Source organism: Telopea speciosissima, chromosome 3 (assembly GCF_018873765.1).
Source record: "Telopea speciosissima isolate NSW1024214 ecotype Mountain lineage chromosome 3, Tspe_v1, whole genome shotgun sequence".
Classification (NCBI taxonomy): domain Eukaryota; kingdom Viridiplantae; phylum Streptophyta; class Magnoliopsida; order Proteales; family Proteaceae; genus Telopea; species Telopea speciosissima.
Window position 1 is genome coordinate 32,083,392 of NC_057918.1, and position 15,529 is coordinate 32,098,920.

The following is a 15,529-nucleotide window of genomic DNA, read 5'->3' on the forward strand; positions in this document are numbered from 1 at the left end:
ACTTTGTTGATAATGGGATTATACACCAGACTAGTTGTGTCGATGCCCCAGCCCAAAATGGTGTGGCTGAAAGAAAGAACCGCCACTTGTTGGAAGTGGCACGAGCATTGATGTTTCTCAGCATGTTCCATCCCAATATTGAGGTGATGCTGTCCTATCCGCATCTTATCTCATTAATAGGTTACCTTCTCGGGTTCTTGATTCCCGTAGCCTAGCTGAAGTTTTACTTGGGGATTCCTCCTTTGTAGTTACTTCCAAAGTGTTTGGTTGTGTCTGTTATGCTAGGGATTCAAAATCTCCTAGCAAACCTGAATCCTGTGGGTTACGGTGCATATTTTTGGGTTATTCTCCTACCCAGAAAGGTTATAAGTGTTTCCATCCTCCTTCCCGTCGTACTATGGTCAGTATGGATGTAATTTTTCATGAAAACCTTTCCTATTATTCTTCCCCACCTCTTCAGGGGGAGAATTCTAGTGAAGATATAGTTCCTTCTCTTGAGTTTCTCCTTCTTTTATCACCTATAGTTGCTGCCCAACCTCCTCTGACTGCTGCCCAGCCTCCTTTGACTGCTGACCCTTCACCCGAAGGGAATCCTTTACAGGAGGAGATCATGGAAACAAGTGGTGGTGATGTTCCTATTCAGAGGGAGCTGAATCCAGTACAGAGAACCATTAGTAAATTTTAGAAGGCCAGTGAAAACTCCAACATTCTCACTTATAAAAAGAGATGTTCCATCAAAGGGCAGCTTCAGTCCACTGTAGCACCAACACCTATCCAATTGTCGACTCAGGATCCAAATCCTCCTCCTCCTGATAAGCCTTCCTCTTCCGACCTACCTATTGCTCGCCGCAAAGGTACTAGGACTTGTACTCTGCATCCCATTTCTCATTTTGTTTCTTATAGCTCTCTTTCTCCTTCTTTTCGTGCATTTGTATCCTCTCTTTCTTCTGTTTCCGTTCCTAAGAATTGGCAGGAAGCATCTACAGATGGAAAGTGGAAGGCAGCAATGTTGGAAGAAATGAGAGCATTGAACAAAAATAATACGTGGGATCTTGTGGCTCTTCCTTCAGGGAAAAAACCAGTGGGATGTAAATGGGTGTTTGTAGTCAAACAGAAGGCAGATGGAACAATGGATCGGTACAAGGTACGTCTGGTTGCAAAGGGCTTTACACAGACATATAGAGTTGACTACCAGGAGACCTTCGCACCAGTAGCAAAACTCAACACTGTAAGGGTATTGCTGTCTTGTGTTGTGAACCTTGGATGGGATCTTCAGCAGTTGGATGTGAAGAATGCCTTCCTCCATAGAGAAATGGAGGAAGAGGTATATATGGACATTCCTTCAAGTTTTTCAGGTGATGCTACCAAGGGCAAGGTCTGTAAACTGAAGCATGCTCTCTATGGATTGAAGCAGTCACCTAGAGCTTGGTTCGGTAGATTTCACACAGCTATGCTTTCAGTGGGATACAAGCAAAGCAATATTGATCATACCTTGATCATCGAACAAGTTGGTGATAAGGTAACTATCCTCATAGTCTATGTTGATGATATTGTAGTGACCGACAATGATGGTGATGAGATCCACAAATTGGAGCTATTCCTTGGCCGTGAGTTTGAAATAAAGGATCTAAAACTCTAAAATATTTTCTAGGGATAGAGGTTGCTCGATCTTCAAAAGGAATCTTTCTTTCTCAAAGAAAATATAGATCTATTGTCTGAGACTGGAATGTTAGGGTGTCATCCATCAGATACTCCCATGGAAGCTACTGTAAGACTTAGGGAGAAAGAAGGTGAACCTATTGACAAAGGCCGTTATCAGAGATTAGTGGGCAAGTTGATCTATCTCTGTCATACACGACCAGACATAGCCATTGCCGTGAGCTTGATAAGCCAGTTTATGCATGATCCTTATTCCTCTCACATGGAAGCAGTTCTTCGCATCTTGCCATATTTGAAGTCTGCTCCAGGAAAAAGGATACTTTTATCTCCCAGTGGTCATCTAAAAGTTGAAGCTTATACTGATGCCGACTGGGCTCGCTCTACTGATAGAAAATCCATTTCTGGATATTGTTCCTTTGTGGGTGGCAACCTTGTCACGTGGCGTAGCAAGAAAAAAAGTGTTGTGGCAAGGTCCAGTGCTGAAGCAGAGTTCCGTGCCATGGCACAAGGAATCTGTGAAATTTTGTGGCTTAGAGGATTGTTCCAGGATATTGGTGTTGCTGTCCATCTTCCCATGATGCTATATTATGATAATAAAGCAGCCATTAGCATCACTCATAATCCTATCCAGCATGATCGTACTAAGCATGTGGAGGTTGACCGATATTTCATCAAGGAGAAGCTCGAAGCTGGACTCATCTGTGTCCCATTTGTGAAGTCTGCTGACCAGTTAGCCGATGTGTTCACTAAGGGACTGAGTGGCAAAGTGTTTCAACCTATTTTAGTCAAGTTGGGCATGCATGACATATATGCATCAACTTGAGGGGGAGTATTGGAATGTATGGGCCAGAATACAGTGGGGGGTATTCTGGACTTTTTACTATGTTTTATCTTATGTGCAGCCATGTCGGCTCTATTAGGGACAATTCTGTCCATGTAATTTTGATCTCTTTATTATAAATAAAGGCTTGGGGTCTGTCTAAGATCATTCAAGCATTATTCCCCAAACTGTTTTGTTAACACATATAAATGTTAAAATTTGATTTATATACACCTAAGAGGGATTAAAGTGTTCAGTTACTACATTGAATGAGCATGCAATAGAAGAAGTTGGTTTAAATGGTAGTAGTACTTGCCATATATCTGTGTTCACCGTTCTTACTTCTTACAGAAACTCATCTGACTTCAAGGTTGCCATATTCCTAGAACCGTTAAAAGTCAAATCAGTTTGTTATTCTGAAACCATTTTCATATATTTTGTGTCATCATACATCTGTGTCATTCATATATTACTCATTCATCTGAAAATTGGTTTGCTTTGTTCATTAATGCTTCTTTTTTTTTTATAAGGGATAACCATTTGATGCATCTGAACTTGCAGATCCCATCTATTCATATTCTTCAATATGCTACTCAAGTTCTTGGTGTAATTGTAGCTCTACTGGAAGATCCAGTTGAATCAGTTCAATTAACTGCAGTACTCTGCTTGCTTACAGTGAGTTTTTGTTTTGTTTGTCTGACCTCGGTGAATTATTTTTCTCCATAAGATTTAGTTCTATTATTTGAATTCCTATAGCACTCTTCACTCCTCTCTTTTTTATTTTTGGGTCATAGTTTCTTGAATCATCTCCTAAAGATGCTGTGGATCCCGTTTTGCTTAATCTTTCAGTACGACTGCGTAATCTTCAAGTAAGTTTTTCGACCTTGCGGCATCCACTGAAACTTTTGAATTGGTATTTTCAATTGTTTATTCCTTTCCTCTGTCATTGGTCATCTAAGTTTTCCCTGTTCTATGTTTGCAAATGAACAGAAACTTCAATGCTTTAGCCTGTTATTTCATTGAAATATACAACATAGGCTTTACTACGGACCAGAAAACACCATTTTTACCTACCCAGCCTAAAACGAAAATGTGCATGCCTATTGGGATGGCTTTCTCACATGCCTAACATAAACAGAGGACTGCTATAACTTCTATGGCTTCCTTTCTATTTTTCTCCTGCCAACCATGACAATACCATGAATAGTAACCAAATGGAGACAATTATCAATAATCCTAGACATCTCCAACATGCAAGGTTCTAAATCTTGGTTTTGAGGCACGTCGAACCACCAGGTTTGAAACCGAGATATCACAGAGTTTCAACCGAAACTAGGTCGAAACCTGGTATTTTCTGGGCGAAAGTCAAATCCTAGATTTTGAGGTGTAGAAAAATGTTATTTTACCCTTTTTTTTTGTGCTGCCTATTTTTAACATTTTACACCTATTGCATGAATTAGTTTCACCAAAAAAAAAAAAAAAAACCCAAAAATGGCACTTGTGGTTTGGACTTTGGACCCAAGTTTACTAGTGTACGTTGAATGTTGTTGTACACTAGTCATATTATAAACACTCAGTCTACCTATAATTTAGCTATTGGTAGTGTAAATATGCAATTAAAACAATCAAAATATACATTAGGTTAGGGAAATACAAGCATACAACTCTCACCACTCAATTTCCACGTGGAGTTTCTTGGTGGGTCCATTCCACGAGCTGTGTATGACTGAAGATGTCATTGTCGCTCCTCTATAAGCAACGCTTATGTATCCCATGACATATTTTGTGCCCAAGACTATGTCTATGTGCTAATTCTTTCAAAAATTAAATTTGAGGGAAAAAAACCATTACTTTCATGCTCCAATCACGCAAATACAAGCTGTAGAAGTTTTTTTTTTTTTACCCCGAAGATTATCTGGGACCCGGGGGAGGGCCCAAAGCTTTTATTAATCAAAGTGGAAATAAATGGCAAGAACAAGGGGGGGACAGCCGCCGTACCCCAACCCACAAGAGAAACAAGCTCTCAACCACTCACAAAAAAAAAAAAAACCCAAGTCTCTTGCATCAGAAAACCGAAAAAGAAAAGTAACCCTATTTCCTGAGAACTGGTAAACCAGTTTTGTCCTCCCAAAGAATTCGTCAGAGGCCCCTGGGGGATCAACCCCAAAGTGGAAGACATTGTTGGAAGCCGTCTTGCAGGCAAAATTAGCAAGCCAAACTGCCGCTCTATTACTTTCCCGAAATGCAAAAGATATTGCTAGCCTAGTGGAATTACATAGCATCATGATTTCCTGGAACCAGTACCACCCCTTCCAAAGGTTGCACTTTTTCTGGTTAACCATTCTTACTGTTGTGGCCGAGTCTGAGTTAACCATAAAATCTGTAAAGCCCAGGTCCGAGCCCATTTTCAACCCATCCCTCAATGCTCTTAGTTCTGCCATCGAATTAATGCATTCCCCATAGAAATTAGAGAAAGCTTCCAGAACGACACCATCCTTGTTTCTAATGATTCCTCCTCTACCACCAAAGCTTGGAATACTTTTGCAAGCACCATCCACATTTTGTTTGACAAATACAAAAGGCGGGCACCAATAAACTAGGATGGGGATTTTCTTCTTAGGAATGGTAGCTTTTAAAGCAAAGCCACTTAAAATTAAAACTTCTCTAGCGGTTGCCGTTTTCTTAAACTTAGAAGGATATGGAATGCTGCTCACCCACTCCTTGATTTTTCCTATCATTGTTCCCGCAGTGCGATAGGCCTCGCCATGCCTTCTGTTTTTTCTTTCACGCCAAAGCTCCCAAACAATAAGAGAAGGTAACAAGCCAGTAATGACGTCACATAGGCTTTTAGAGCTAGCTAAATTCTGCCAGAACAAAATTCTGCTCCTCGCCTCCTGGGTTTGAATTAAATCCACATCAAATAATTTCGAAAAGTAAAGCCATACCTTTAATGCAGTCCCTCCCGCTACTAGGCAGTGGGTTGTTGTATCCCTCTTTGGGTCCCCGCAACAAAAACATTTGGATGCCAGGGGTATGCCAATGGACATTAGAGAGTCATCTGTGGGGAGATTTCCGTTGAGGAGATGCCAAGTAAAAAAATCCACCTTCATGGGAAGGGATTGGTTCCAAATCCATTTAGCATAGGGAACCAAAGGTGCTTGTTGCCTCACTTCTTTTCAGGCAGATTTAGTGGTGAACTGCCCAACACCGGAAGGAATCCAAATCAACTTGTCGTTCTTATTGGTAATAGCATAGTTTCCATTGGTGATGCTGACCCTCACCTCAGTCGAATCAACTTGATTTAACACATCTGGATCACACATACCATCTTCATTAACGACATCCCACACACAACGAAAGGTCTACCTGAAGGGCATTATCCACAAAGTCGATGAGGCGGCTGACCCCTAGCCAGTTGTCAAGCCAAAAAGTAACAAACCAATCAGCCACCTGGATCTGGCCAGAATGAAATCCTTATAGGCCAAAGTGCTTCTCCAAGATTTCGACCCCATTCTATTTGGCTTAGCAAACACCACATTACCTGAACCAATCAGCCACCTGGATCTGGCCAGAATGAAATCCTTATAGGCCAAAGTGCTTCTCCAAGATTTCAACCCCATTCTACTTGGCTTAGCAAACACCACATGAGTATTTTTAAAGAATTTTGCTTTGAAAAAAGCACCCCACAAGGACTTTTCAGATAGAATACACCATGGGCCCTTTAACCTCAGGGAGAGGCTAACATCTTCCAAAAGTCTAATGCCCAGCCCTCCTTCCTTTAAAGGCCTACACACCTCTTTCCAGCCCACACAGTGGCGCCTTTTGCCCCATTCCGAGCTTCCCCAAAGAATATCAGAACAGATTCCATAAAATTTTCCAATAACCGCCTTTAGCAGATCCAAAGTGCAAGAACATGGATTGGCATAGAAGCAAGCACATGTTTTAGAAGAGTTACCCAGCCCCCTGCAGAAAAGAGTCTCCCCTTCCAACCCGCAACCATATTTCTGATTTTCCCCAAAAGATCATCAAAGAAACAAATCTTTAACCTTCCCGTATAAAGAAGCGCCCCCAGATAGATCAACGAGAGAAATTTCCTGGTAAAACCTGTAGTGATTCCTACCATGCGAGCCCTAGACTCAGGTGCCTTTTTTTTTTGGGTGAATAAGAAATTCATTACCAAAGAGATAAAGAATTACAGGGCCTCCAAAGAGGAGCAACAAAACAAAAAAATAGAAGCCAAAGCCTCAACTATGAGAAACAAGAGAGACGGAGGAGAGACCCCAGGAGACAACAATGAGTCTGTTCCTTTGGGTGTCAGGACAAGAAGAGGGAGGAGCAGACGATAGTTTCGCCTTAATTTCAAACGAAATGGAATCCCAAATCTGCTAAGAAGACCTAGAGTTGGAGGTCCATTTTCTGATATTGTGCTCCATCCAAATATGGTTGAGAGTTACACAAAAAGCTAGCTTTCTGATTGTAGCACAGATAGAGGAGCCGGCAAAGGTCATATCAATCCAAATCCATTCCCGAGAGAAAGGGAGAATTCTTCTAGGGGCTGGCCAGCACTTGATTAGAATACCTTTCCAAATTGCTGTCGCAGCAGGGCATTCAAAGAAGAGATGGTCAATGTCTTCCACATTGTTCCAGCAAAGACAGCAAGAGGGGGTCACTGCAATCTGGCGATGACGAAGGAATGCCTAAGTTGGAAGGCAATTAGTGAAGATCCTCCAAGTCGTGAACCAGTGCCTAGGAATGTGGTACTTGAACCAAAGAAGCTTTCTCCAAGGGACCAAAGGACCTTTGAGACGGGCGAGATCCCAAGCAGATTTTGAGGAGGAGCTTGAATTGCCTGATTTCCAAGTGACACAGTTGCCTCTTCTCAAAAGACTTCTGGGGATAGGAGGAAGATCATTCCAGATGAGGTTAAGCTCCGAAGAGGAGGTAACAGGGGGGGACCAGCCATTCGGATCTAATATGTCAGCCACCAAGGATAGTCTGTGGAGGCCCGAAGCATATATGGTTCGGGGAGTGATCAAGTGGGGGAGAATCCCCCTTGGGTGCCAGTGGTCCAACCAAAGGAAGGAAGAGAGGCCATCCCCAATATGAGAATGAATGGCATGAAGCACCAAGTGTCGGGAGTCTAAGATCTTGTGCCAAACCCAAGAAGAATCAGTTGAAGCTGAGGCCTTCCAGATGGAATCCTGACGAAGAAGGCTCGAGTAAATCCAATCAACCCAGATGCTTTTCTTTTTAGAAACAATCTTCCAAATTAGCTCGATGATTCCAGCCGAGTTCACTTCTTTGATTCTTCTAATGCCCAAGCCACCTTCCTTCTTAGGCAAACACACAGCAGCCCAGCTTAGAGGATGAAGAAATTTTGGAGAATCATTACCCTTCCAAAGAAAGGAAGCTAAGAGAGATTCCAATGATTTGATAGTAGCTTGAGGAAGACCATAAATGCAAAACCAATAGATATAAGAAGATTCCAACACTGATCTGATAAGCACCAACCTGCCAGCATCAGAGAGAAGCTTATCTTTCCATAACTGAAGCCGTTTCCTAATGAGATCAAGCATCAGGGTACAGTGATGGGTAGAGAGCCTAGCAGGAATCAAAGGGAGCCCCAAGTACTTGACAGGTAATGAGCCCTCTTGGAAACCAGATTTGTCAAGGAAAGCAATTTTGTCCAACTCAGAAACCCCAGCAAAGAACATAAGAGACTTAGTAGGGTTAATGCGAAGGCTCGAGAGCTCATGGAAGTGCTGAAGACAGTACATAGTAGCCTCGAGGGAGGAAATGGAAGCCTTAGAGAAAATCATTAGGTCGTCAGCAAAAGCCAAGTGAGTTAGCTTGAGGGCTTTACACTTTGGCAAGGGAGTAATAAGCTGCCGATTAGTGCAAATTTGAATTTTCCTGGAGAGGACTTCCAAGGCCAAAGTGAACAAGTAAGGGAAAAGGGGGCATCCTTGCCGAATTCCCACAGTAGCACCAAAGTAGCCTGCCGGGCTGCCATTATCTAACACTGAAAACTTTGGGGAAGAGATGCAGGCCTAAATCCAGTTGACAAAAATCAAAGGGAAACCCATCTTGGTCATCACTTGGCCAATAAAATCCCACCTTAGAGAATCAAAAGCCTTGTTGATGTCAATCTTGAGAAGGACAGCAGGGGAATGATTTTTCCTATCAAAGCCTCTGACAATGTCATTACAAAGAAGAATGTTGTCAGCAATGTTTCTTCCAGGAATGAAGGGCGATTGGTTATCACTAACAAGTTGATCCACAACACTTTTAAGTCTTCGAGCCAGGATCTTGGCAATGAACTTGTACAGTAGATTACAAAGAGCAATGGGTCTGAAGTCATTCATGGCAGAAGCACCCTCCTTTTTGGGAATGATGCAAAGAAAAGTGTGATTGATACCTTTGACTTGATTAGGGTTGTAGAAGAAGCTTTCAATGGCAGCAACAAGATCCAGCTTAATAATGTCCCAGGCAACTAAAAAGAAGCCCATACTAAAACCATCCGGACCAGGAGCACCAGACAAGGTTTAAAGTATCGGTATCGAGTATCGTATCGGTCGGGTGATTTTAAGAGACGTATCATATCTTTTCGTATCGTATCGGAGATACGTATCAACCACAACAGATACGCATAGAAATGGTCAAGCTACACATGGAAATTCACTTTTGGAACAAAAAACAATATAAATAAGCAATATACAACAGATGTCATGCATAAACACTAAAATGGATAATAATGTCTAACTAAACAAGTGCATTAAATTGAAATTGTTTTAAAAGATGAGGTTTCTTAGATGTTGTAATCGTCTATAGCCATGAAGAATATTGGATGATGTTGTAGCACTCCTTGATTCAGTTTTGAGTCCAAAAGTGTGAAAAACCAAGATTAAATGCAAGATTTTAGTCTCTTGCTTGAGAGTTTTCCTTCATTTTTCTGTTCGAATAGGAGTTGTATAGAGTCTATGAGTGAAAATGGCTTTTTTATGGAATGTATTGGAATGTATCGGTACGTATCGGTATGTATCGAGCTGTATCGGCCGATACATATCGATACGTATTAAACCACCCATAGAACCCTTGGACATATTGATATGTATCAGTCCGTATCGATCGTATCGTATCGTATCGTATCGTATCATATCGGTCTGTATCGGCCGATACAATACGATACCAATCGAGATGTACTAGTTTCTAAAAAAATAAATACGTATCGGTATCGACTGATACCGATACGTATCGGTCCATATCGTATCGTATCGGTCGATACTTTAAATCACCGAATACCTTGAGAGAATGGATGGCTGCCACAATCTCATCTTCTTTAGGAATAGAGCTCAATTGGAGTCCCCCAGGTCTAACCACTTGCTTCTAGATTTTTGCTTCAAGAAACTTTCCTCACGGGCAAGCAAGGAGGAGAGCTCAAAAGAAATCACTTTCTCCTCTTCTGCTAAAGCACTGTTCAAATTGTCAAACTGCAACCGAACTTGGATAGATCCAAGTCTATCCTTACAATCCAAAACCTGCTGGGAAATGTTGCCAAAGGTGATGTTGTTCCAATCTTTGAGGGCAGCCTTGACATTACGGAGCTTTTTGGAGAAGGCAACGAGAGGGGTAGAGAAAGCAAAGACAGGCTTGTCCCAAGCTTCTTGCACTGTGGATAGAAAGGAGGGATGGGAGGACCACATGTCAAAATATTTGAAGTGTTTAGGGCCAAAGGAAGTGAGGGGCTGAATAACAAGGTGGATGGGGGAGTGGTCAGATATGTCCGGGTTGGCAAAGGAAGCATGAGAAGAAGGAAAAGCTGAAAGCCATTCTTCATTGACCAACACCCTATCAAGTTTACAAGAGATGCGATGAATTCCAGGCCTTTTGTTGCTTCAAGTTAGGGGGAGACCAGACCATCTAAGGTCATTCACACCAATATCCTCAATACACTCATTTAAGGAGTTTATTGCTTCCAAATCCAAGTGATCTCCTCCTTGCTTTTCAAAGCTGTATCTGATCACATTAAAATCCCCATCCAAGAGATCTCCTCAGGCGCCTTATCACTCATTACGAAGCAACTTTTCTGTTTGTTAACCAGCTGCCCAGAAAAGCCTTCATATCTGCCAATAAAACCCAAAATTTGCTTCAAGGAGTTTTCAATCCCTTGGTGAACATAATGGTATCATCTGCGAACAAGGAATGAGAAATGCCCGGGCATCCTCTAGGAAGTTGAAAGTAGGCAGCCCGATCAACATTCCACAAAAAGATTTTAATTCCTCTACTAAGGACCTCTTCCGCTATAATGAATAAAGCAGGAGAAGAGGGTCACCTTGAAGCAACCCCCTAGTAAACTTGAAGAAGCCAGTTGGACCACCTCCCAAAATTATTGAAAACCAACAGTTTTCCATGGTCTTTGTAATTAACTCAATCCAGGCGTCTGCAAAGCCAAATTTTGACAGCACCAAATAGAGAAGATTCCATTCCAGTCTGTCATAAGCCTTTGCCATATCCAGCTTAAGGATCACGTTACCTCTAGTTTTCTGTTTAAATCCTGCACCACTTCTTGGACAATAGCTATGTTGTCATGAATGCATCTGCCTTGAACAAAAGCCCCCAATTCCTCCACAATCAAGGAAGGTAAAAGAGCAGCTAATCTAGTAGATATAATTTTAGCGATAATCTTAAAAGAGAAATTACAATGACTAATGGAAGAATGAGTGGAAGAATGCCAAAAATTAGGAAGAAATCAAGTGATAATTCCCCTTGGCAGTGTCAAAACATGTGAAACAAGAAGGTCCCGATCGAAACCCAAGTGTCAAAACTTGTGAAACCTGTTGAAACAAGGTCAAAACCTAGTACATACCAGTTTCGACCCTTGGTTTCGTCTCGTACAAGTCAAAACCGAGTTGTCTTAGTCGAAACCACAATTTTTTACCAAGATTTAGAACCATGCCAATTGCCAACATGTATGTGACCTCAATAATGTCCAAGGTTTTAGGACTCGATTTTGCCCCTGGTTTCGCCAGGCCACGAAACCAAGTTCTGCTGAGATCTCGGCGAGATGGTGTATTTTTTACCGTCTTGATTCGGTGGTGGGCTACGGTGGCCATATGGGCAAGATAGGTCCTAAAACTTGACATCCATCCTATTTTAGGCTTTCTAAACAAATTTGGAAACATTAGTTTTTGCAAATTCAAACCCAAAATGGTACTTTGACTTCGGTCCCTAGATTGGTAGTCACAGCATACATGAGGTCTACCCTAAAGCTATTCCACACAATATTTAGAATGCATATAATTAAAGTAGAGGTGTAAAACAACTCAAATAAGCATTAGGAATTAAAAAACATCAAAGCATAAATCATTTAAGCATTAGGCATCATATTCATAATCATACATGGTGATGGTTCGACGGTTTGTTAATAATTGTTAGACACTTGGAAAGAGACATAGGTTAAACAAGTACAAGTGTAAGTGTGTAACAAGTCCTACCATTTGAAAGTAGCTAGTACTAAAACGGGTGTCGGCCCGGATGATCAAAACGACTATGTTGTTGTTGTTGTCGAATTAAGCTCTACTCTGATTGAAGCACAAAGGCTGGCCATGACGTCTTATGCTGCAAGTAACGCTCGAAGTCGTCCACAACAGCCCTATAAATTGAATCATCAGTGTACTAGAGGAACCCTAATCTGGGCTATATATCTCCGAAACGCAAGAAACTCGATCGAGAGCCACGCTACTAAATGGTGCCCGTGGAACCCGAACCGGCACCGATATGTATGGCTAGGGGGCCAGGACCCCAAAGATGCTTTCCACAAAACCTGACTCAGTGTGTGACTGACCTTCATACTCATACGCAAAGGGTAATGATGATGAAAAGTCGGCTTGCCCATAGGTCCCAAACTAACCATACCCAGTACAGTGACTATACTCAAAACCGATGCTCCCCATTGCCATATATGGATGGTGGTGCACGCCACTGCTCCCCATAATGAATACCACTCTCCATACTCAAGCCTCCAATATTGTCAGTAAAGCTCTTGATCGTGAACCTCTCCATGCTATCTTGTTGCTCCCTAGTTGATGGTGTGAATCGGCGACGTGAGCCTTTCCTGTAGGCAAGTCTACCATGGTCCTCATCCTGAGTAGCATGACTCATGAGTGTACTGAGTCCCTCCTGTGAAGTGCACAAGCTCGTGCTCAAGCTCCGGTTCCGGCTCCTAGTAGTGATACCTCTTGTGCATACCCCCATCATCCCCATCACCATCATCACTATCATCGCCATTACCACAATCACCATCACCATCATCATCATCACTGCTAGTACCCGAACCTGACAACTCAGGGTTCTCATCAACCCCACCAGCCTAAGACTTGAAAGGTCGGGGTGTCTATGAATGCAGACAGCCCTCGTGAGATGACATACACTCATCCACGTCAGTACCCATCTAAGTAGCTGTCTCGGGGTTGGGCCTACCCCCAACCTGATCCATAACTGGCTGACCTCGATCCCTCACCCACTGGTATAAGGGATCATCCTCATCATCTGAGTCGATTTGGAAAACATTGGCAAGCTTGATTGGCACCTTTTCACCCTCCATATCTTGGCGTATGTGTTGCATCCTCAATCTCATGTTGTAATGCACAAACGCCAACTGCTCCAATTGTTTGTAACCCAATCAGTTCCGCCTCTTGTTGTGGATGAGTGAGAATGTACTCCAATTGCGCTCGCATCCGGAGGCGGAACAAGTTTGAGAAAGCACCTTGATTGCTATCCTTCTTAAGCATAGTTCAAGAACTCACCAAGATCTCGGCGAGATCTTGGTAATATCTCAATTTTTTTAAAAACCGAGATGAGATTGAAGGTGAAATGGAAAAATGCAATGTCTCGGACGAGATCTCGATGGTCTTGGTCATCTCGGTGGGAAATCTTGGTATACAGACCATAGTTGGAAAACCAGGTTTTTCGACGCGACTCGCTTTTTTCAAAACCTGGTGACTCGGGCGAGTCAAACCTGGTCAAGCCGAGTCGTATCAAAATACATAATGGGAATGACCTTGACTTCTTATATAGTTAATTATATGATAACCCAAAATTTTAAATACTATCCAAAATCCAACGCTCCTCTACAAGTCTGCATTCAATTTTTTTCAGTTCAAGTCTCACACACGAGAAGTTGAACAGGCCTAATCGTTCTTTACCAAAAAAAATAAGAGAATTGGCCTAATGTTCTATCTTTTGAAGTCCACGAATACTTCACAGCTTTAAATCAAATATATATTGAATATTTTAATCGCCCTTCATTTCATTTCCCAAAAAAATCATCCTTCTCTTTCTTCAAGGAGCTCAAAGGCTACTCTACGAGCCAAAAATCTGAAAACATGCAGTTCATGCTCTCAGCCATAGATGCTCCCTCAATGTCTCTATTTGTCCATCTCACGATTCCCAATGGCCAACGTTAATGCTAGCAGATGCAAAGACTCATGGAGAGACTCAGAGAAAGGATTTAAGGAAGAAGACGATAGAGGGAGAAAGATGTAGGGGAAGAGGGAGAGATTCACGAGATGACTGGAGAACGATTAGGTTGTTTTTCTGTTATTCTTTATGGGTGCTGAGGTGAAGCAGGACTTGGGGCCGGAGATCAACAACAATGGCGTCTTCAATGACATATAAGATGATAAGAACGACAGCCATGAGAGCCATCAACAAGGCTTTGTACTTTGTAGCTGAAACACCCCCATTCTATCCTTTTATCCTACTTATTTTTGGTTTTGATTCTAAGACAGTGAGAGAGTAAGAGAAGAAAAAAAAGAAGCAGCAACGCTTCACAGAGCGATCTGAGCAAGTTAGGTTCAATGAGGATCTCTGAACTAGTTTTTGTGAGAGAAGTTAAAGATTAACTAAACTCAGTCAAGTTTATTTGACTCGGTAAAAAACACCGAGTCACAAGCGATTCAGACAGACACCGACCGAGCCTAGTCATTTTTTGGATTGAACGAGTCTACATGACTCATGACCAGGTTTTCCCATTTTTTGACTCGACTCGGGTGACTTGCCCGAGTCAAAACCTGGTTTTCCAACTATGATACAGACACACATTTATGCAAACTTTGGTATACAGATACTTATTTATGCCATAAAGCACGACAAACACTTACTTATGCCAGGACAAGCACTTATTTATGCCTAATATCATTTACTTAGGATATTATTCATAAATAAGCAAATTCCCCCCTATTTGAATCCAATAAAAATAGTTAAAAAATCAAATTCTAAAAGGATAAAAAGTCAACCCTCCAGGTCAAGAACAAAAACTGGATTTTTGGTGGTAGGTGCAATTTTCAACTTTCTAATGCTGGGGTTTTTCTCAAATCTAAAAAATTTCATAAATCTTAATATGGTAAAACATTGCTAAAAACCAAAAATGCGGTAAAATATTTCAGTTGTTTTGATATCCAAAAAAACATTTTCATTCAGAGTGATTTTGATAGCATTTGCGCACACCAAATTAAGTTTTACCGGTACATAACTCCTTCAATATGAAAATATTTTTTTGGACAATGAATATTTTTCCGCACTTTTGGTTTTTAGCAATGTTTTACCATATTAAGATTTATGGAATTTTTAGATTTGAGAAAAACCCCAGCATTAGAAAGTTGAAAATTTGCACCTACCGCCGAAAATCTAGTTTTTATTCTTGACTTTGGGGTTTGACTTTTTATCCGTTTGGAATTTATTTTTTAACTATTTTTATTGGATTCAAATAGGGGGGTATTTGCTTATTTATAAAAAATATCCTAAGTAAATGAAAAACATTTACATAAATGATATTAGGCATAAATAAGTGTCTTTCCTTACATAAGTATCTATCTTGGTTTTAAACTCCTATTTGGACTCTGATTTTTCAAAAAAAAAAAAAAATTTTTTTGGGTGAATAAGAAATTCATTACCAAAGAGGAAAAAAAGAATACAGGGCCCCCGAAGGAGAGCAACAAAACAAAAAATAAGAGGCCAAAACCGCAGCTATGAGAAACAAGAGAGACAGAA

At 41.3% G+C, this 15,529-nt stretch overlaps 1 protein-coding gene across 3 annotated transcripts in view; it reads left to right on the forward strand.

Annotated features, from left to right (window-relative positions):
• The window catches only part of LOC122653750 (protein SHOOT GRAVITROPISM 6), a 177,548-nt gene that overhangs the window by 136,329 nt on the left and 25,690 nt on the right, over positions 1 to 15,529 (forward strand). For all 3 annotated transcript variants that reach the window (XM_043847686.1, XM_043847687.1, XM_043847688.1), the window contains exons 44-45: positions 3,041 to 3,154; positions 3,274 to 3,348. In XM_043847686.1, coding sequence (XP_043703621.1) covers positions 3,041 to 3,154; positions 3,274 to 3,348 — 189 coding nt within the window. The remainder of the gene's footprint in view (positions 1 to 3,040; positions 3,155 to 3,273; positions 3,349 to 15,529) is intronic.